This window comes from Rhodnius prolixus, unplaced genomic scaffold, assembly GCF_049639745.1.
Source record: "Rhodnius prolixus isolate KJV_2025 unplaced genomic scaffold, Rpr scaffold_2, whole genome shotgun sequence".
Classification (NCBI taxonomy): domain Eukaryota; kingdom Metazoa; phylum Arthropoda; class Insecta; order Hemiptera; family Reduviidae; genus Rhodnius; species Rhodnius prolixus.
In genome coordinates, this window is record NW_027411592.1 from 16972710 (window position 1) to 16995262 (window position 22553).

The window sequence follows — 22553 nt, forward strand, 5'->3', positions numbered from 1 at the left end:
GTCTTCCTGATCACCCTCCAGACTTCGGGACGGCAACCGGGAAAAGAAGTCGGGCACGGCGTGAGCTGAACCGCGACGGTATATCACCTCAAAATCATAGCCTTGTAGTTCCAATGCCCACCTGGCCAATCGCCCTGTAGGGTTTTTAAGATTGTGAAGCCATTTAAGACTTGCATGGTCGGTAATAACTTTAAAATGGTACCCTTCCAAATATTGGCGAAATTTCTTTATAGCCCACAAGACGGCTAGACACTCTTTCTCTGTCACACTATAATTACGTTCGGCTCCTTGCAGAGCTCTACTAGCGTATGCGATAACTCTCTCTAGATTATCGGTATCTGGAGTCAGTACCGCCCCTAGGCCCTCAGCACTCGCATCAGTTTGGAGTAAGAAGGTACGGGAGAAATCGGGGCGAGCGAGGATGGGCGCGGAAGTTAAAAGGGTCTTGATTTCTTGTAAGGCTGCCTCTTGCTCCGCGGTCCAGATCCACCTCTGACCCTTCCTCAAAAGTTGGGTTAAAGGCCGTATTCGGCACGAAAAATCAGAAATGAAGCGCCGATACCAGGAGGCCAACCCGATAAACCGACGAAGTTCTGTAACGTTTTGCGGGGTGGGAAATTTCAGTAAAGGTTCTATCTTCTCTGGGTCTACTTGCAACCCCTGCTCGTTAACCACGAACCCAAGGCACCTCATTTCGGAACAACCGAATGTGCATTTATCGAAATTCATCCTCAACCCCGCTTCACGAAGTCTTGCGAAAACTAGCTTCAGGTAGTGCACATGGTCCCCGAAAGTATCCGTCGCAATAATAATATCATCTAAATACGCGAAACAAGCCGGAGCTAGTTCGGGTGTGATGATGCGATCCAACAGGCGTTGAAAGGTAGCTGGGGCCCCACATAGTCCATAAGGAAGTCTTTTGAACTGAAATAATCCTCTCCCCAGTACTATAAAAGCTGTAATCTCTCGACTCTGTGGAGCTAGAGGGATTTGGTGGTAGGCCTGAGCCAAATCTATCTTAGATAGGTAGCGGCACGATCGCAGTTGATCTAAGAGACCGGACATGTGTGGTAACGGATACACATCCTTTTTTGTTAAAGAATTTACTTTGCGGAAATCTACACAAAACCTATAATCTCCGTTGGTCTTCTTCACCAACACAACGGGGCTAGACCAAGGACTGTTCGATGGTTCGATTATGTCTTCCTCTAACATTCTGTCAACCTCCTGGTTAATGACTTTTTGCAACGCTGGTGATACGGGATAAGCCCGTTGCTTTATCGGCTTGTTATTCCCCACATCAATCACATGCTCTGTTAGAGTCGTGATCCCAGGTACCGAACTATCAACTACTTTCTCTTGGTTAAGGAACTGCTCCAATTTACGGTACTCATCGGCATTAATTCTTTTAAGGCCTACCTGACCCACTGGATGGGTTGATTTTCCAGATCTTCCCTCCGTGGGGGAAGAGAAGGAATAGATATTTCCAGGGCAATCCTTGAACCACCAGGTTGCGTTAGAGGTATCCAAAACCATACCCCACTTCTTCAAGGCATCTAACCCCAAAAGACATGGGACGGACAAATTAGGCAAGAGAGAGAAAGTAACGCACTCATCACGTCCATGTACCCTGGCTACAAAGGCAACAGTGAACTGGACGGTTTCCTCCACTCCATTGGCTAACGTTACTTGATAGGAATTGATCTTAGCTACTGATAGCTGGAGAGATTCCAAAAGAGATAATCCCTCATCTCCCAAATACGAGTGCGTGGCGCCGGTATCTATTAGTGACGGTAGGGTGACCTCGCCTAAACGCAGATCCACAAAATATCTGTTTTCAGCCGGGCTCAGCAGGAAGATAGAATCGACTTGGGGTTTAACAATTCCCCTCCTCATAGTGTCGGAGTCGTTAGGAACGGGATCAGATAGGACTCCAGCAACCTGACCCCTTAGGAGTTTCCCGAACCCTCACAAGTCGGGCAGTTCCTCCTAGTATAGCCTCTTGTCCCACAATGGTAACAGAATACTTTATCTCTGGGTTTCTTACACTGCGGATAGCGGTGACCCTGATCCAAACAATTCCAACATATCAGATTGTCTGGCTTAGAAAGCAATCTCCTTTCCGTTGGCTTAGGTTTAGCCTTTTTTGGAGAAGGAGCTGACTTTATTTTCCCCGAGGATTGTTCTGAATGGTGGCTATCGCTGGAGACACCCTCTAGGGATGCCATTAAAGGTTTGGGCTTAGTCTGAGGTATTGAACTTTTTTCTTTACGAACATAAGCAGCTTCAGGCACTAAACATTTCTCTTTAGTGGGTGGTGGTCGAAAAGTCTTTGTGCGGTCTTCAATCCTTTCGAATTGTTGGCCATTATCGATTAATTGAGTAAATGAGGTAATTTCCGTCGGACGTATATATAATTGATACCTAGGTAATAAATTGTTAAAGGCAATAGAAACCTGTTCCGCTTCCGGTAATGGTTTCTGTAAACGTCTAAATAAAGTCTGAAGGGAGATAACGAAGTCAAAAATTCTCTCATCCTCACCCTGGGTACGCCGGTCAATCTCCTTTCTCAATTTTTCCTGGTAATCAAAAGGAAAGAAAGATTTCCGAAACGAGATTTCAAACTCTTCCCAGGAACTCCAATTGTCCTTTTGCAAGCGGTACCAGTTTAGAGGGGTGCCTACTAACAGCTCCGGGAGGTATGCTAGAAGGTCCTCATCTGGTATCTTCCAAGCCTTCCGCTTTTCGTTTATTTTTAAAAGGAAGTCCTCCGGGCTTAACGAATTGGAGACATTGTTAAATTTTTCAGTGAAGGTACTATGATAATTGAAACCGGGATATTGAAATGGTGAATATCTTGGTTGCTCTTTTCCCCCACTAGTGCTAGCTGATTTCACTTCTGGACCTCCCATTTCAATGTTAGAAGGTACTGTCCAATAAGTGGGATATTTAATAAAGTAGTCTCTTAGGGTCTGTCTTAAGGAAGCAACATTTCCTTCTGTACTTAGACTGAAATTGTTTAAGATTTCTATTAAGGTCTCCTTATTGGCCTCATAGATCCAACCCAGTTTAGGTTTGAGGAACTGGTCTTCTGGGTTTACCATTAATACCCCCCTCTAGCACAGGAAATGACAAAGCAAATAAATAGGTAGGTAACGAACCTCACCTTGAACTAGACAACCTAACCTTAATAGCAATGTGCCTGTTCTCTACAAAAAAAATATACTTACTTGCACTTACAAGTGTATATATTGTTTGTTTTATCTTTAAACTCCAATATTTGCTATTTCTGGTTTGTAACCACCAGAATAGAATTTTCTATGATCTCAGAAAGCTTTAAATCAGTAAGGATTTACATAGAATACATATAAAATTTACCTTCTTTTCTCTCTCTACAGCTTTGATCATGCACCAGAAAGTTAAAGATGGCAATTACTCTTCATGCATCGAAATGGCAAGCTACTCTGAAATATGTATAGTGCAAGCCAGAATTCCTTAAGCTCTCTGTAGTTACAGAGTAACTATAACTATAATTACTTATAGTTATAAGTAACTGCTTCGAGGTCCCTGTTCGGGCGCCATTTATGACCAAACTTACTTTTTTCCGCTTCGAAATTATGTTTTGATCTGTAATACTTCTCCTTGGGGAGCTCAGGTGAGTAGGGGAGGTCGAAGCAGTTACCTACCTCACGTTAAATAAAGAGTCTATTTACAATTATTGTACAGGGATATTTACATTAATATATATATACATAGAAATACTTACAAACGCATAGATAATAGTAAAGCAATTGATATATACAAGCAGAAGAGTAATGCTAGATAGACATGCTTGAAAAACTAAAAGAGAAACCATGCACTATTGCATAACAAAAGATAAACTAAGGCAAACTAATAATAAAATAACAAAACTAAAGCTTATTAACAAGAAAAAACAGAAATACTAAGAAAATAAGCTTTTTGTGCACATGCTCTAGAGACTGGAGAGAAGGTTATTATTATTTCGTTGGGTTCCGCTACTGGCGCTAGCTGTCCCTGACAGATCTGCCAACCTACGCGGTTACAAAATATTAAGCGAAAATCTAGTTCTGACTTGATACTGTTTAACAACAGAAAAGGAAATGACAGTAAAGTGTTAAAAGAAGAACTTATTTGAACTGCTTTTAGATTTTTCTTGGAAGAGGCTTCATATTACCAAAGATTTTTCAAAGGAAGTTGTCTAAGTCTACCAAAATACCAAATTTGTCTAAGCAGTGTCTTCTAAAATACTCACATCAATATTATTTCCATGATAAAGTATTTTTCTGTTCATGTATTCACATTTTATAGAAATACAAAAACGTTAGCGTGCAGATTGTTTTATAGTGAGTAACATAAAACTTTTTTAGAAGGTTATTATTATAGCAGACGGAGATGCCATAAACTATAATAATGGATTTGATACTAAAGTTAGTATGCTAGTGATTTATAGATTATATAATATTCTATGTTAATATAGAAATATAAACAATAGCGCTGAGAAGAGATGTGGAGGAGGCGTACTAGGAAAGGGAGGTCACTGTCATAGGAAGACGGCGGGTTCTCGCTGTATAAACCGATAGAATCATCTGAACTGAGCAGCCTGTGTCTTCTTCTCAGATCGTCTCCAGATTTCTCTTTCTCTATAACACTTATCATCCTTATATTTATCTGTAGCTTTATTCTCCTTCCTTATCACGCACGCTTTATCTCGGTCGTCTGACGACCTCGTCCATGTCAATATTACAACCTCTGTAACTACCATAACTTTTCTTCCTCTTAAATAAATAGCCCTATTTACCTGATGCTGATTAACCAAAATTGATTTTGGATTTTATTATTTTTGCATCATAGTGGGACGTTTCATTCATTGATTGAGACCAAGCTCAGCTAGGTGTGCGCCAAAACAGCTAACTCAAAAATAATTCATTTGCTCAAGTTCTCATCAGGTATTTGATCATAATACACGACTCTTTATCTTACAAAGTTTCAGATTTACATCTTTTTGCCTGTGAATTTATTTTTAACCGAAGTTTATCAAAAAGTGAAAACTTAAAATGTTAATTACTTACGGCGAGAAGCCAAAGTTTAGTCTCCATAGTCATATCATCGTTTTATCTCAAACTTTGATTTGGTTGCAATTTAGGCTTATGGCTTACTAGTAAAGTGCTTCACCGATCGTAATTCTTTGTAACTTAGTCCGTTTTGTGATAATAATGGCGACAATCTAGGTTCATGTATGTGAAATGGTCAGTTTCGAGTTCGACCCGAAGAGCATCCTATTTGTCGGTTAAATATTTAATATGAAATATTCCGTTTTGTGATTTTTTTGAGACCAAGATTATTTTTTTTGCCCTAACAAGAAAAAACTACTTACAAATCTTCAATCCACTGTTGTTAGCAATTGTTTATTTTTCTTCTTCACATTGATATTGTTTGTGCAGGCAATATATTTGAAAATTAAAGTTTCAGTAAAGACCTGCTTGTACGTTTTTCATCTTGATGGGGCACTTCTATTCGCAGGTGACGATTCTGACGGGTCATTTACATGTGCCATAATGTACCAGTTTGAAACGGCAAGAACCAATACAAATAAGTTAAATTCTTCTCCGTTCAATGTATCGTACTGCAAGCATAATTACGTTTTTTACTCCCATATCTTTCGTAAGAAGCGGACAGCCAATCATTTTAACTTAGATTTATTTGGCACTGATGTACAAAATTTTCTAAATAAAGCCTGATGTCAACAATTTCTTTGAACTATTTGTATTATTAATGTTAATGTTGTTTTTGTAAATTGGATTATTGATCCGTTTTTTAATTAAATAAATAAATCTAACACTGACAACAGAAATTTAAATGTTTTATAACTCTTTTCTCTGAAGAAGTGAAGAACCGTCCACCAGGGAATTCTTACTACTGTACGCAAGTAATAAAGGAACGCCTTCAAAACGAGTGTATGCAACGATCTTCGCGTAACCAGTCGGCTGGTCAGGCTACTAACTGTTGCTGCTGCAATACAGATAGTGAGATAAGTAAGTTTTATCTGTTCAAAATGGTTCATCCTTATGATATTTTCGGGGATCATTCAAATTGTGTCATGTAAATTTGAAAATCTCCGTAATTATATGGAATACACGTTTTGTCCAATGGTTTTTTTAGTGTTATGTATGAAGTATGTTTCCACCTTAAATTAAACGTATATGATTATTATCCCCAAAATCGTAAATTGAGATTTTACTTATTGTTATTGAACCGCGAGTTCAGTAGACAGTATTCATTAACAAATCTTAATTCAACACTCTTTTAACCTTCATCAGGAAAATTTGGTTATGCGGATTCTTGAATCGATAGGCTTTTTTGTGTTCACTTCTACGTAATTCCTGTCCGAATAGATTTACAAATCTGGTTGCATTGCGATTTTTCAGTTTCCATAGATTGTCTTCAAATTGTCTACAATAATTTTATTTGACTTCCAACTTACTAATCACACGGAGTGAAAGAATTACTGGTTTGAGTGATTTCATAAGGTCCAACAATATGAATATTGGAATTATGTAAAATATTTGTTCAAACTTACTTCAAAGAAAATTGACCAAGTTGCATAGTGAAGTTAAATTGCAGTTACTTTCAGTTTTCGCTCCAGATTTTCGATTTATTGTGAACTTTAGTACGTACCTTTAAAATGCAGTTGACAAATGTTATTTAAATCTTCTTTTCATATCACCTTTTGAGTCTGATTTTTATTCCAGTCTTGTCCACCAACATAGGCCTAACTACATATTTTTATCTAGTAATATTGAAACTAACAACATTAAAACTCTGCCTACAGAAGTTTTATTTATTTTATTTTATTTTTATATTTAAATATATATATATATATATATATATATTTCTAGACACACTTAAGTATTCATTAGATTAGGATTTTGTGTAGGCGTACCAGCAATGTCCATGAATATTATAGACCGTTTATAATTAGTGAAGCGATTAGGTAATTCAAGCTTTCCAATTTGAACGTCATTTACTTTTGAAGATTACTCAACCGTACAAACTGGACCTTTCAAACGTCATGCTAAAAATTAAAACCTTGCCTATTTGGAAAATATGTCATTTCCTATAATGGTTAATGACAGATATAGTTTTTAATTAGCTATTTGGAGCTTTTTTACAAACATAAAAAATACTTCTTTTTTTTTTTTCTTTTTACTGTAAAATTTGGAATAGTTTTTGTATGTGTTTTTTTACGTTTTTTCCTCTCGTGATTAATTAGTTATGTATATATATATATCTGTAGTTTCGTAACGCACAATATATTTAAAAATAGAAGAGTCACATGATTGTCATAAGATAATATTATGATTTATTATACTATTATCTATGATTTATTGTCTTTATTTACATTATATAGTATTTTATACTATTTAAAACTTATGACGAAATTCAGGATATATTTTAGAAAATATGAATGATTTTACATTGATACATGTTAAACATTTTGTTAAATAATTTAAATTTAAGATTTGTATGCTAAATAAAATATCTCGGGTTTGTGAATCTATCTTCGGGCATTGCTATCTGCTAAATAATCACACCTTTTATCAATGTAACAACATAATGTTTATTGCTAAATGACGAAAAATAAATTGTCCGTTACGCGTATCTAAATGAAACTACTTAACTTTTTAATCAACTTAAAAGTCATCAAATCAAAAAAGGCATCCTTAAGAATGATGTGGCTAAAGTGCAACTTAACCAAAAATTAATTAACATTGAATTGGTATTCGATCTACAATTCAAGTTGGATTTCTTTTATAAAAAACTATAATAATCACCTTCAAGGAATTAGGCGTCAGACCTTTGACCGACACCTGTGGAGAACTCAGAATTTTTTTCGTGCCTGAAGGCTAACTTTTCTTAAGATAACAAGAGAATGGTGCGTTAAATATTTTTAATAACGTCTTAATTTACTAGTTGAGGAGAATAATACAAGATTTATTTTTTCTATGATGCATTTTCCGCGAAGTCTTGTTTAAAGTTTCGTGCTTTGAAACTTCTTATTTTTTTAAAAAAAAAAAAAAGTTCCTAAATTCAAATGTTCATTAAACGTGACGGTAATATTAAAAATGACAGTAATAATATTACTTATTATTGAATGCGACAATTTATCTGGATCGAGAAATTAAGAAAGACGGTAGAATTATAACTGCTGGCGTCAGTTTTATTATCCATTCGTTTTGAACTTTTCATTAAAACTAACAAAACTGTTTGTCAGCACTTCATACTTTGCAACATGAAAGCATATTATTATTATCATTACTTTCTTGTTTATTTAACTATTGAAATATTAAACGAACTCTAATAATTGTAGAAGAGAACTAGAAAATAGTTACTTTGGCCTGAAAATGATTGAAAACATAAGAATGAGATGCAAAACTCAAGTTCCATTTCGTGCGTGTCGCTGGTTTTTCTCACTTAAAATTAATTGGGTAAAAGCAGCGTAAAACAGTGTTGAAAAGTTACTCATTGCTCACTCGCACAGCTACCAATTTATGATTTGATTTCCATAAAGGTATATCGTTTAAACTATGTATCCAGGTGTTTAGAAGTGCTAGTATGATTTGATTACGAGGTGAAGTTGTTCGGCCATTTCCTGAAACTAAGTATATTTCATAATTCTTCAATTTGGCTCTATATATGGTATTCTCTGTGATATCCTTTACCTGGACCTCTTTATACAAATTCTAAGCCATATTAAAGACCCATTAGAACAACCATTTTGTCTTAATAAATGCTATGAAATCTTCTTAGCCGAGCGGTTAGAGGTGAATCCCACTAAGTTTATATGATTTGTGGAATTGAGTTCGATTCCCGGTCTAGGCCTTGGTTTTTATTTAATAGTAAATACAAGAATTTATTAATTCATTCTTGAACTTTATCAAAATACAACTGAAAGAACATGAAAGGAATGCCATCTTCCTACTTTTGTAAATATTTTTTCCACTCTGCCAGATGATTTTTCACTTGATTTTTAATCAAATTCTTGTTTTAAATTCATGTGCGCAGACCTAGGCAGGGATTATGTTTATGTATCTTTCTAATTTGGAATGGTCTCAGATCACTACATATTCTTTGATTCCAATTCTATTATCTTTTTGTACTTTGATGATTTACCACCTCTTCTTGAAGGCATTTTACGTAGATCTGGAGCTATTATACTCGTAACTCTTATTTAACTTGTGATGCCGACGATATACTTCTCCAACGCAATATACATCTGGAGGCTTTTTGATCAGTTGAATCTTGAGACAAAAAAAAAGTAATTTCCATAAAGTAGAATGATTAGAAGTGGCTGATTTTCCCCAAAGAATTCTAGTTATCAAAGGCCAAAATTCAGCTATTTCATTCTAGTTTTGAGGTTTTCACTATTAAATTTGTAAGTTTTGTCACTCACCCAGTTTTATAATAGTTTTTTTTCATACATTTTATTGATTGCTCTTTATTGTTACTATGTATTTTTATTCCTTAACACATTTGTTTTTATAATTTTTTATTTAATTTTTATATTTCTTCTGATATTTCCTTTTCTTCCTGTTTAATTGAAAAACGACCTTCCCCTGACAGATATTAATTCAACTTGTAAACTTTTTGGTGTGTTTCATATATATTACTTCTTTTAGTCATTGCCATCATCAGTGTTCTCTCGTTGCAAGCAAAATATGTACCTGATACAATTTCACGAAATTGAGGGCTGTTTCTGTATAGATTTGCCTGCTAAAAATAAAATGTACTGTAGGGCGTCCCCAATGTTCTCCATGTAAGAAATCCAAGTGGAATTGAAAGTGGTACACGTATCTTTTGAATCAATAATTAAATTTAAATTGTCTTTTATTGTCAGAAAGTGTCCTCCATTCATTTGTGTCAGTGCAAAGAAGTTTTAGAGCAATCAGTGATCACCTTGTCTACTGCCTATCTAGATTTAAAAAAACAAAAAAGTATCGCTTCTGAATTTTATTGTTACAAGAAATAATTGTTTATATAAATAGAAAGATATAATAATTTTTAGAACTAATAGTTTACTACAAATTGAAGAAATTAAATGACTCAAGAAATCCTTTAAACCCATTCTGATAATTTAAATTGTATGGCTACGTGCCTGGTGACTTCTTTTTCTAGAATATATACCTTCTTTTCTGAAAGAAATTCCTGATATTTTGGTGCTTAAAGTGGAAAGAAAAGATTACGATTTTTGTCTCTAAAAAATCGGAACTTTGATTTCAAAATAATTCTTACCTAAATTTGCCAGATGTAAGTAAATTTGTTAATTTTATGGAAAAGAAAGTGCAAAAGTATTAAACCTAATTAGATATTTCAAGCCCAAAATTTAAAATTAAAGAACACAAATTTAAGTCTCTTAAGGTTTTATATTTCGGAGAAAATATCTTAAAGTGGATAATTGGAATTATGCCAGATGCAATTCTAGGATTTAAAGATTTGTTTATTTAAGAAAGCTAGACTAGCTGAGAAGAAAGCCTAATTTAAATTTTGAAATGAAATGGAAATAAATTTAACCACTAGGTTCAAGGACGGAATTGAAAATAACCTGAAGTACGCAACCATGATGTAATCGCTTCAGATGCTTCAAGTTTTTGTACCAAACAGTGTTCACTAGTGAGCTAGAAGATTGGAACTGAGTAGCAAGGAAATAACTACATGTTTACACAACTATTTTGGATCCAACACAAGCTTTAGCACATTCTCCTTTGCAATGTCTACTGTTTAACTTTTCGTATTAACTTTTTCTGTTCTAATTCATTGAACAGGTTATTTGAATAATTTTTTGAAAAAAATAATCGCGTTTTAATTAATTTCATTCTTTTTTTAAGAATCATCTACGCCAAGATACTCTGCTGTCTGCTGAAGCCTTAAAAAAAATAAAAGAAGGATTATATTTTGGCGAGAAAACAATAGCATTTTCAGACAGGATATTTGAATATTAGTAAAAGAAGTAGGCCATGAAGACAATGTTCAAACAATATACAGCAAATTAACATCAATGTTCAGGTGATTTAAATCAAATTTATAACAGTTTATCCTTCATTATAAAATAATTATTACATAGTAGGTAGTAGTTAATAAATACTGTTGATAAATAAGCGGAGATCACGGATTCAAATCCAGCTGCTGGCCATTAGATTTTCTCTTCTCAGGAGCTTCTTACAGCTCATTGTCCGGTGATGGACAGTGTTGTCTGTAACGAGAGAATACTCGGCAAAGGCAGACAGTGCACTGAAGAATGCTCCGGGCACCAATAATCTCAAGATATGTTGATGCGTCTTCAAATTAATTAAATAATTTAGGAGATTCTTCTGATAGCGCGCTGACTGGCCGGTTACGATTAGTTTAGAATCCAGCTGGACATACACTAGAGCACTTTACACGGTCACTCCAACTGGTAGTCAGTCTAAGAAATGCCAGTCTGATGAATGAGGCGGCAACTTTCTTATTATTTTGAAATCTGACCAAAAAGTATTTAATGTAAGAAAGAAAAAATGGCATCTAGCGTTGCGATGTATTGAGATTATTTTTTTCCCAATAAAATATGTTGTATCGTTTGAAGTGATTTTTTTAGAGCACTGCTGGTTCTGGGGTGAGTTAGTTTCAGACAGTATTGTTCATCACCAGCCAGTGAGTTATAAGAAGCTCCAGTGAAAAGAAAATCCAGTGCCGCTATTGATAGGTTCCAACGCCGCAAGCTGATTGAAGGGGATTGAAGGTTTAGAAAACCTCTTGGATTTTGACTGATTATCAATAACCTATAGGAACTGTGTACATCCGGAATATCTAGACACGATTCCGCATCTAAATTAGAATTCCAATAGCTCACTTCCCCTTCGAGCAGATCAACTCACCCTTTCGTTTTTTTTTAAGCAATTATTATCATTAAAATAATTTGTTATTTGGGTGTCAAGTTCCGCCCGAAAAAATAGACGTTTACTTTATTTACTTCTTACTAATGAAGTTTAGTTATTACAGGGCGTCAATCTCGAAAGGGTCTTTCGTTGTTTTAAAGAGAATCAGATTTCTATTTCCAGCTAATTGTGTCTGTGAAGAAGTGGCTTCAAGTATTTGATTAAGAAAATATATTTGGAATTGATTAGTACAGATATTTCATGTTAAGTTACAATTCATCAAACTGTTAGTAAACTAGAGATTGGATATCACCAAGCACTGATAAAGCTGTCTTTATCAGGAAGATTTATTAGATATTTATCAAATTGGCCGAGCCAGTACCTTTCCAGAGATTGGTTGCAGATGAAAGCCATGAAAAGTTCTTTTATTTTGCTAAATGTAGCCACTCACTTTGTGTAAGACTATTTCTGTTTGAGATCAGAAATATAACTTCTGGCAGCTACAGTTCAATGTACTATACCAGCAACAATGTAATAATGCTATTAACTGGCCAGTTCTACTTTGATTCTACTATTTTTGAAGAAAGTGACAAGGAATAATTTTGCACTCTGTCTCTCTCTTCGTTTTCAAAATTATTTTTTGTCAAATTCATTATCGACTTGAGAATTCTTACAATAAAATTAAGTAATAAGGATTAAATTCATTCCAGTAGATTTGCTGATTTTGTTTTATTTTGATGATTTGTTCTAGACTGATTATCACCATGCACTGATTTCTGTATCACGAAGATTTATTAAACATTTATCAATTTGGCCGAGCAGTATTTTCCAGAGATTTGTTGCAAATCAAAGCCGTTTTTTAATGCAAATATTAAATTATTTATTAGAAGAAGAGCGAACCATCCAGCATCCTTAAGATCCATATTGCTTTAGATAGAATACCTTGCGATCGAACTTTCTCGTACGATTTTTAATCATCTTGGTATGATAACTTTTATTTTAGTAAAAAGCATTTTTTGAAGGAATTTTAATAATATAGGATTAATTAGAAGCTTTGGTAGATGTAGTGACTAGTTTGTAGATTGATGACTGAGAAAGAGTCTAAGACTTTTAAATCTTAAAGACTAAGATTTTAAAGAGCTATTACTAATGAACCTTCGTTGTCAATTTGAAGTTGGCGTTTAGTCTTTCTTTTAGAAAGAGTTTTGGACGGACATCTTTATGAAAAAGAAAATTGTGCTGTGTGTTTGTCGTTTTTTTCTTTTCTGCTTCCAAATGTATATTCTTTTATTTTCCACGACACGAAGAATGGTTTCATGCTGATATTGTACATGCATGAAACTTAGGAATCCTAGCCCAATATTCACGAGCAGGCACAAAACGTCTTAGATAGAGACAGATACCTAAGGATTGAAAGAGCATCATCGTCCTGATTTGAGAGGAACGATGCTTTGCAACGTTCTCGCTAAGTTTTATAGACGCGTCTCTCCTCATGCAAGCAATGACCAACCGTTGGACCTACCGTCACTCAAGCCTCGTTAGCTCTCATTAACTTCCCAAGTGAATTCCATAGGTTTTTTTTCGCTTTTTGGTCGATGTGAAAACGTGTTTTGATCGAAATTCCTTTTTTTATATTTACGTTTTTTTTTTATGCTGGTGAGCTTTTTTGAGGGTGATAACGGTGTGCTTAAAGAAAGCACTTAGCATGGCTCCCCACAAAATTTACTAATTAATAAGTCGTTAAACCATACATCACTTCTGATTGGTTTCGGCAGAATAGAGACAGCGTTGCCTTACTTCTTTTCAAAGTGTAATTTTAATGTTATTCCAGAAGTAAGAGATAGTAATGCAATTTCGTCAATTTTTTGATATCGAATTATTATTAGAAATAAACGTTTCACGTTCTCAGAGTCCAGGTGCTTTTTGGTGAAAAAAGGAAAGCAGAATTTTTCATTGTTTTCGTTTACTCTTGGAATGGTAATCGGTTACATATTGAACATCTCTTTTTTTATTGTTCCCATAATGAATAGTGAGTTACTTCCATTAGCAACATTCTCCCGAAGAACGTCCCACTGTGAAAGTTCTTTTCAGAGGAAATTACAGTTCTGCCAACCAATTTCAGTTTTTGTAGAATATTGTCTTTATACTGGTTATAATATTTGTGATATTAAAATGGCTTTGTCTATGAATGTTCACAAATTCTTGTGAACATAGAGCTGGCCTTATTCTTAGGTTCAAACTCCCAGTTAGAGAGAAGTTATCACTTCTTTCCCCTTTTGTAGGTCGCTATAACGCTGAAATTGTGGTTTTTAATTTTGTTCGAAGACATTAATTTCATATCCTGGCGCAATTTAATCTAATTTCAGTGCTCTAGCATTGTTATAAGAATTTAACAATGGAACATCTGAAGCCAATTATCTCACTTTAACTATTTTCATCTTGTTTACTTAGATTTTAAATTTCAAATATTAGGTATATTTACAATAAATAGAAAAGAAAACAGCTGAACAAACAAGTTAATTATATAAATTGTAATAATTAATAATGATTACTTTAAAATTATTCTTAACCAATACAACACGACTGTTGACCCTAATTTTCAGAAAGCGTTAACGCTTGTCATTATTTCTATTTCTAGTAGTTTACTGAACTTAACATTTAAAGAATTCTTTATAGAACTGTTTTGATTTACTTAGATGAATTCATCCTCTTTTTTAAGTATTTCAACATTTTCTTATTTACTTGTTTAGCAAATATTTTATGCTTTTTTCCCTGCCTCTCTTATTATTCCCTGATAAAAAGATAAAATTTTGGGCAAGAGCTCATTATTTAAAACTTATGCTAATATACCGTGAGATGAAAATCTAGACATTGCATTATGTATTAGTGGAGCTTATTCTAACCCTCGGCCTTATTCTCCCTTAATCTGTGCTAAGTGGTTCTGTTTATATAGGCACCAAGCCTGAAACCTCAATTTTACTTAATTTATTTTAATTTTTATGCTCATATGTAGAGAAATTATCATTAATCAATTTGTTATTATTCATTGAAAACATTGAAGCACCAAAGTAGTCGAGCGGTTAGAAGCGAGACCTGCAAAGCTAAGATGTATTTTGGTACTGGGTTCGATTCCGGGTCTAGGCTTTGGATTTTATTTAATGTTTAATATGAGAACTTTGTAGTAAAAAATGTTTCCTAATCGTCTTTTTCCAAGACATTTAATTGGTAGTTGGAAGTAAAGCCCGCATGAAAAAATAGGCGATTACTTTACTTCTTTTTTTGATTGAAAACATTGAGGCTGAAGCTTAAAGACCTACTAACTAGTCCGTCGGCCAACCTGGAGCATTTTATAAATGTTTAAAAAATTAAATTAACTAAAAATTAATAATAACCGTCGGTCTGCAGGCAGATATTTATCAAAGGTATTAACAGATTTTTTTTTAAAGTTAATCACCACGTTACTATTAAAGAAGTATAACTGTGGAGTCTGGATCTATTCCAAGGCATCTAGACCCCTACTTATACTGCAATCCTTTCAGTCAGCTTAATCCTTGCAATTTAAAGCCAGAGTTTATGGAGCGTTAATCCGTTAATATACACTTAAATGACCTTCTGCTATTTGTATTCCAGGGGCGTCAGAGAGGTCATTTGCACCAGGAGCCATTTTCGGTGCGCAGCAGTCGGTACAGACAACATTGCCCATCATCGGTTAGTGATGATGAGCTGAGACTTCAACGGAGTGAAAACAAGACTGGGAAAGCTGGACTCGAACCCGGGATTTCCGCGTGGAAGTTTAATGCTCTGATCTCAGAGCTAATTGCTTCTTTTAACAAATATTGGTAACAGACCATAGATCTGATTTAATTTTAAAAGTTGATTTCATTTAGAGAAAGTTGATTGCAATTACTAGAGAATAGCAGTGTAATAACTAGGAGGCAGTGTGCTGTCCTTCATAAGCTAAAAATCTTCGAGTTCAGGTATGCTTTCGGTGAATTGTTTCTTCAGGGTTTTTGAACATTACCGGAAGCCGACAGGCATACACTATCCTAAATGTTGTCTGTACATACACTGTAGGCTCATTTAAAAAATATTATAAAATTATTCTTCGCAACTTCCGAAATTTGTCCTCTAAGTAGCTGTGATTACTATAAGACTTTGCATCCAGTCTCAAAGAGATGAGACTACATTCACACTTAAACATTTTCTAAAAAATGTCACAATACTTTAGATTGTATCATTTATGATTAGTTGAAGATTTAAAATGTGTAAATAGTTCCATTGATTGAAATAAATAACAATATCAGTGGGATATTTTCAAGGTCCGGTCATAGATTATCCGCAAATATTGTAACAAACATGGTTGCAAATAATGTTCAATTATAATCATATACGGTGAGTTTACGAAATTAAAAAGTCAAAATAAGTAAAAAAAAATGAAAAAAGATCTATTAGAAAACACACATTGAGAGAACAATGTGAGGTAATTCTTCATTTCTATGAATTTTTATGGATTAGTTAACTTACTTCCCGTAGGTGGCCTTGAACCAGACATTTATTTAAGTCTCCCAGTTTCATAGTCGAATGCTAGTCTAACAACAACCTTAACGCAATCACCCAAAGGGCCTAAAGGGTTGAACGCAAACTTGAGGCAAAACAGTTCTTCATCGACCATAATTCATTCACGTTTACCTAATATAAACGTCACATTAAATATAATTGTCACAAGTGTGTACAATAAATCAGTATTGGGTACAGCGTTGCAAGAGTGCAAACCATAGATGATACAGTGAGAGAGTCTAATTGGCAAACTTGGCCTCAGACAAAAACCTGAAAATATTATCCACTCTACGTTCTCAGTTCAATTCTTTGGTTTTTATAAATTCAAACAACGTTTGCGCTTTTAGTTTCAAGTTCGTCAATATGTTTTTGAATTACTAGCGAATCATCAGTTGTGTTTCTCTTAGTGAGTTGTTGGAATTGATTGCTTTTTTTTTAAAGTGAGTTTACAACTAGGTTTTTGCGAGTCCACTAACGTGGTGCAGGTCTCCGCTTGTGTTGATGTTATCACTGATTGTTTTCAGTGACGTACGTTTTTATTTTTAGATAATACATCGATATATCGATTTAAAATTTGTTTACAACTTTCTTTGAAAAAAGATATGAATTTCTAAAGTCAAAAAGATACTTCTCCCTTGAACATCGAAATCTGTCTTTCTTATAATTAATTAATAATCATCACAATCAAAAATTGCTTTAATAATTGTAAATACTGACGAGAATTTAGAACTAAGAAAAATTTGTCTTTTTTTTCAGCATACGAATAATGATTACATTTGAAGTAAACGCATTTAGGCTGGATAAGTGCATAGTAGAAAACCTTCTGGTTTCTAAAAATAATATGCGCCAAAATTAATTGTATTTAAAATTACTTGCGCATTCAATTGAGTTCATTTACATCTAGAATCCCAAGGTGAATTCATTGTTGCTGAGTTGGCTTTTATCGTAGAACGAAGACGGAAAGTATAATAGGACAATCTGAGAAGTGCAGTGGCACATCCCCGTGACGTGTTTTCTTACGATCCAATAAAATTTATTTATAATTGGTAAGAAAACCCTGTGTCAGATTTTCTAGGAACTTATTATTATTTTAATTAATCAATAAAAAGATAATTAACGAAATCTACTAAGTAGTTGGTAATGATACCTCTCGTTGTACGTATGCTTTTTGCCTCAACTGAAACACGGAAGTTCATAAGGGAATGGTTTATCAGAGTTGGCAGTTTAATTTGCAGAATTGCAAAAACCTTTTCTTCTAGCAATTTAAATTTAGTAAGTACGTATATTCTATTTCTTCTTCTTTTTTTTTTTTAATAAAATTTATTCAAATCTTTCACCATTCATTCATATTTTTAATTTGAACTATCTCTTCCATTAATTTTGCACATGTGACTATTAGTCTGATCGAAATCCATCTTTTTTGGGGCAACCCAGTTAGTCCTTAGTAAAAATTTTTAGAACTTTGATAATTCTGAAATGTAGGAATGCACAAAATTTAGCAAAGGAATCTTTAAAACGAATGTTTTAGCTCGAAGTCATAAAAATTTCCTTAAAGATTTTGTTAAAAGATGAGCCTCTCTAAGTTCTAATCTAAAATTTGTTCACTCTTTTTTCCATTTTGAATGCTATTAGTATTTAACCGATTTAAGCAATAAAACAGTAGCAACATCCCAGTTTTAATTTGCGAATTTACTTCTAATGGTGGCAGAGCCTTATCTGCCCTTCTACTAATGAACTTTGATGACAACGACAGCGTTATAAATAGGCATGTTGAGAGATGCTTGAAAACAAAAATTTGGGGGGATTTCTAATTGTGTGTGATGGATATAGCAGTTGCTAGAGCTGCAATGTCTTTACCATCGAAAGTGTCAGATTTCTGAAGGCCTCCAAGAAAGTACGACCTTTTTTTAAAATGATGTCCTATGTTTCTGTTAACTTTTTTTTTGTGCTGCCTTTATGTTTAGTTCATACAGTGTATTTTCGGTAGCTGAGCGGTTAGAGGCAAGACCTGCGAAGCTAATATGTATTGCGGTACTGGGTTCGATTCCTGGGCTAGGCCTTGGATTTTATTTAATGTTTAATAGGTTGCAAAAAAATTACAGTTATAAAGGAGGGTTTGGAGTAAGATTTAAAGAAAATTTGGGAATTTTATCTTTTATAGAAAAAGAGAAAAAAATTGTCAAAGTTGGGTGTTTTTCAACGTTACGCTTTTTCGTGCAGTTTTTGATGGTCAACCCTTATACAACTGTCCTACCGGACAGTTTTAATGAGAACATTACAGCAAAGTATGTTTGCTATCTGCCTCCGTCCACAACACCTATTGGTAGTTGGACGTAATTTCCGCCTTACTGCTATACTGTGTATTCCATGGAAAAAACTTAGTTTTTCAAAAAGGAATCAGTGGTCTACGTCTTCATTCATTGTCCAGTTTTCTTTTTTCATACACTATTGAAAAAAGGGGAACACTGTAGAAGAGATTTTCTAAGCTTTTACCAAAGCTCAATTTCTTTTCATGCTTAGTATTTAATTCTCTTCAAAATAAATCTCATTTTAATGTTTGCATATTTACGCTATTGTTTATATAAATTTTGGATGATTCTCTAATAGTAAGTTGAAAGCTGTTGTGTGTATACGCCAAATAAATGCATATAATTTATGTAATTTAATGCAGACTGACTGCACTCCGATGATTATTTTTCTAAATTACTTACACATAAAATAAGTATTGTTTGGCTAATCCAGCTATTACAGGTGTTTGAGCTTCGTCGATCTGGGCACGTGATTTACTTTTTATTCTAATTCTTATTAAAGAATTTGAATTTTTTCTAAATTACTAAAATATTAATTTAAAATACTTCTTTTTTTTCAGGATATTTATTTCGTGATGCTTAGAAGGTGATCAGAAAGAAGTTCTTCTCTTTCGGATAGATATTTGGGAAATTTTTAAAATTGAACTTTTTGTAAGAACTTGATTCAGGATCAGATTGCCTTTTTTTGTGTCTGCGTTCACAATTCAACGAAAAATAGGCAGGTTGAGGGAAAATTCTAAATAATTTCTTTAAAATGTGGAAACAGTTTTTTACGAATTCAATCTTAGTTTGAGTAGCGAGAAAAGCAAAAAATAAAATTCAATAAATTATCAAGAGGCAAACTGTAGGATGATTTTCAACCCACACCACATACCATGCATATTTTAATAAGAAAATGCATTTTTATAAATATTGCGTATTGTATAAAATTAAAATGAATTTTTCTGAACTTAAAACAATATTTTATAGAAAAATAATCGTCTCGATCATGTTTTTACCTAGATTGGACGGACATTTCAATCGTTTTACATAGTTAAAAAAAAATAAGTATTTGCGAAGAAACACGCCCGACCAAAATACTATTCACGGAGGAATAGTGAATGTTTCCTTGACAACGGATCAACAAATTCCTTCTCCCTGTACCTCCTCTGCTCCCGTAGTTTACTTTGCCAAACTACTTACTGTTTAATTATGCTTAATTCTTCTTCTTTTTTTTTCTTTTTTTTTTTTTAATATTTACTGATAAAATTCAAATTCAATTTCTACTGTACAAATAATATTAATTTGTAATTTTCTGCTAAGCAAAAAGAAATCTCTCATTTATTTAAATGTAGATATTATTATTTAATTTGTTAAGTTATATCATTTAAATGGAGGACAGTAGTAATTGATACTTACTGTTGTTGCTGTTGATATTTGGTAGAGTGGTACCGGTCCTTGGATGTCGGCTGGACGATGTAAAGTACGCGATTGCTAACCCTAAGGCTAGCAAAGTCAAAAGAAGAAGACCTGTACCTCCGGCTATCGCCCGGCAGGTACTTCCTGTAGCTCTCATTACCAAGACACACCGCGGCACAAATACTTCTTTTTTTACCTTTGTCAAATCCCGATATGGTAATTTTTTTTTTAAAAAAAAATTAAATTAATAAATAAAAAAGTTATTGACTAATTTCTGATATCGTTATCCTGTCGCACACCTTCACACTTTGTCTGTCAGTCACCAATGGGAAGGTGGGCGCCACCGGCTACATTACATGCTGGCGGTTAACGACTAACTAGCTAAAGGACCAAGGACCAAGCTACACTCTCGGCACTCTTCGTCTTTATTCGAATAATATCGGAGCTCTGTCTCCGACACTCTCGGATGTTCAAATCTTCTATTTTGAAATAAAAATTCATTTTATTTTCCCCCCTCTTAATTTTGTTTTTAAAATAATTTTTGTGTGTGTTTACTTCGATCCATCGGATCTATTTCTATAAATTTTCAATTTGGAATATGTTTCCTCGCGTATTCCCTGAATGTGGTTGCCATATTTTGAGCAAAAACTCATGGATTTGGTGAGACTTGGTTTTTGATACACGTTTTGGGGAAATTGGTGTGTGTTTGAGGTAAAAGGAACTTACATGATATGATCAGCCTTCTGCAGTCACCATTTACTTGCAGGCCTTCGCAGCTTCATTTATAGCTTTCGGTTTTATTTAAAGTTTTGATTCAGCGGCTTAATCCGAATTCCTTCCTGTTTTTTTTTTAAATTTCAACCAATCAGAATTCAAGAATATAATGTAGAGTCCCTCTAATATAGAACTTAAGGGCACTCTATTGCTGAGAAATACATTTTTATTTTGTTATAGTAATTCAATTGAAGATTGAAGAAAGAGAGAATGACTTGATTAAGCCGAATTCTCTGCGACCTATAAGTTCTTTCGTTGCTTCGTTTAAGTTCCAGTTTTGGTCACACCATGAAGGCGTCAAGTAACGTGCACGATCAATAAATATGAATTCGTGGTACGAGCAATACAGTGACAAGAAATTATATTTCAGCATAAGCGCCAACTCACCGGGTTTCTGCTTCCTATAGCGCGCGACTTTGGTTGTGCTCTTTTTGAGCCCTTGCGAAGCCGTCCCTGCTTTTTTCCGTCAAACTGCAGGAGATTCCGAACATCCAACGCCTTACCTGCCACGCCACTCACTCACAATTGTCGGATCTTTTCACCACACCACTTTCCGCAGTCTAGAAGAAGCCTTCTCTCAGGTGACACCATCCATGCATAAAACTTGCTGTTTAACGTTTATCCGTACCCCGCTTTGAAAATACTTGTTTTTTGAATGAGATAGATCACTTTTCTAAATGATCATTCCTTTACCAGCGGTGCTTAGCAACCTGGCACAACAAAGTTCTTCATTGAATTTTCCTGAAAGGGAGCAAACCAAAAGTTTGTTGCTGTATTATAAAAGAAAAATCATTAATATGCGTAAATAATTTAAGAACTAATTTATGTAACATATTACTTTTTACTCCGGGACAGTAACGTGCATCAATTTAAAACGATTATGATTTACATTCCCATTCTATATCTTCACAGAGTATTTAAAACAATTAGCAAATTTAAGGCTTATTACAGTGATGTGTATTATTTTAATGCTACAATGTATCGTTTGCAATAGTTCTGACAGCGATTTCTTAACCTCTACGCACGCGAAGTAGTGCTCAACTTGGGAGTAGCTGTTGGAAATTTGTACTGAACCAGACGTGTTTGTTTCAGCAAAGTTGTATTTCTTGGTATTTTTTCTCAAGATTTTTTTATCATTTTCATTAGAATTTGTCGACCTTTGCACTGTTTTTAGATGTGGTATTATACATCTGTGATAAATTAATAATTGAAGTATTAATTGGACTGTAAAATGTAAGAACTTGTTTATAGCTGTCGGTTAATTTTTTTGAATTTCCTATAAGTGGAGTGGGATAAATGCTCTTTATTTTAATATAAGTGAGCCAATTATGTAATCGCCTATTTTTGCAGGCGGGGCTTAACGTCCAACTACCAATTAGGATGAGCCAATTATTATTATTATGATTAGTATTCGTAGACCGCCCAAAATCTCTCTGCTATTGTCTGTCCATCTTGAACAGCCTGCAATTGGCGTGAGATAACATTTGAGCAAACATTAGATAGTACAGGTATCTATCTCCTTACACTACTTTGGCCTTCACATTGACCCTCCTCACTCTTCTGTACTAATCAGCTGTTCCTTATC

At 34.2% G+C, this 22553-nt stretch overlaps 1 protein-coding gene across 3 annotated transcripts in view; it reads right to left on the reverse strand.

Moving 5' to 3' along the window:
• The window catches only part of AdamTS-A (ADAM metallopeptidase with thrombospondin type 1 motif A), a 310609-nt gene extending 290034 nt beyond the window's left edge, over positions 1 to 20575 (reverse strand). For 2 of the 3 annotated variants that reach the window (XM_074118276.1, XM_074118274.1), the window contains exon 1: positions 20195 to 20574. In XM_074118276.1, coding sequence (XP_073974377.1) covers positions 20195 to 20351 — 157 coding nt within the window. In that variant the 5' untranslated portion in view covers positions 20352 to 20574. Of the gene's footprint in view, positions 1 to 20194 lie in introns of all 3 variants that reach the window. The other variant, XM_074118275.1, reaches the window with a different exon arrangement.
• Between the last annotated feature and the right edge of the window lie 1978 nt (positions 20576 to 22553).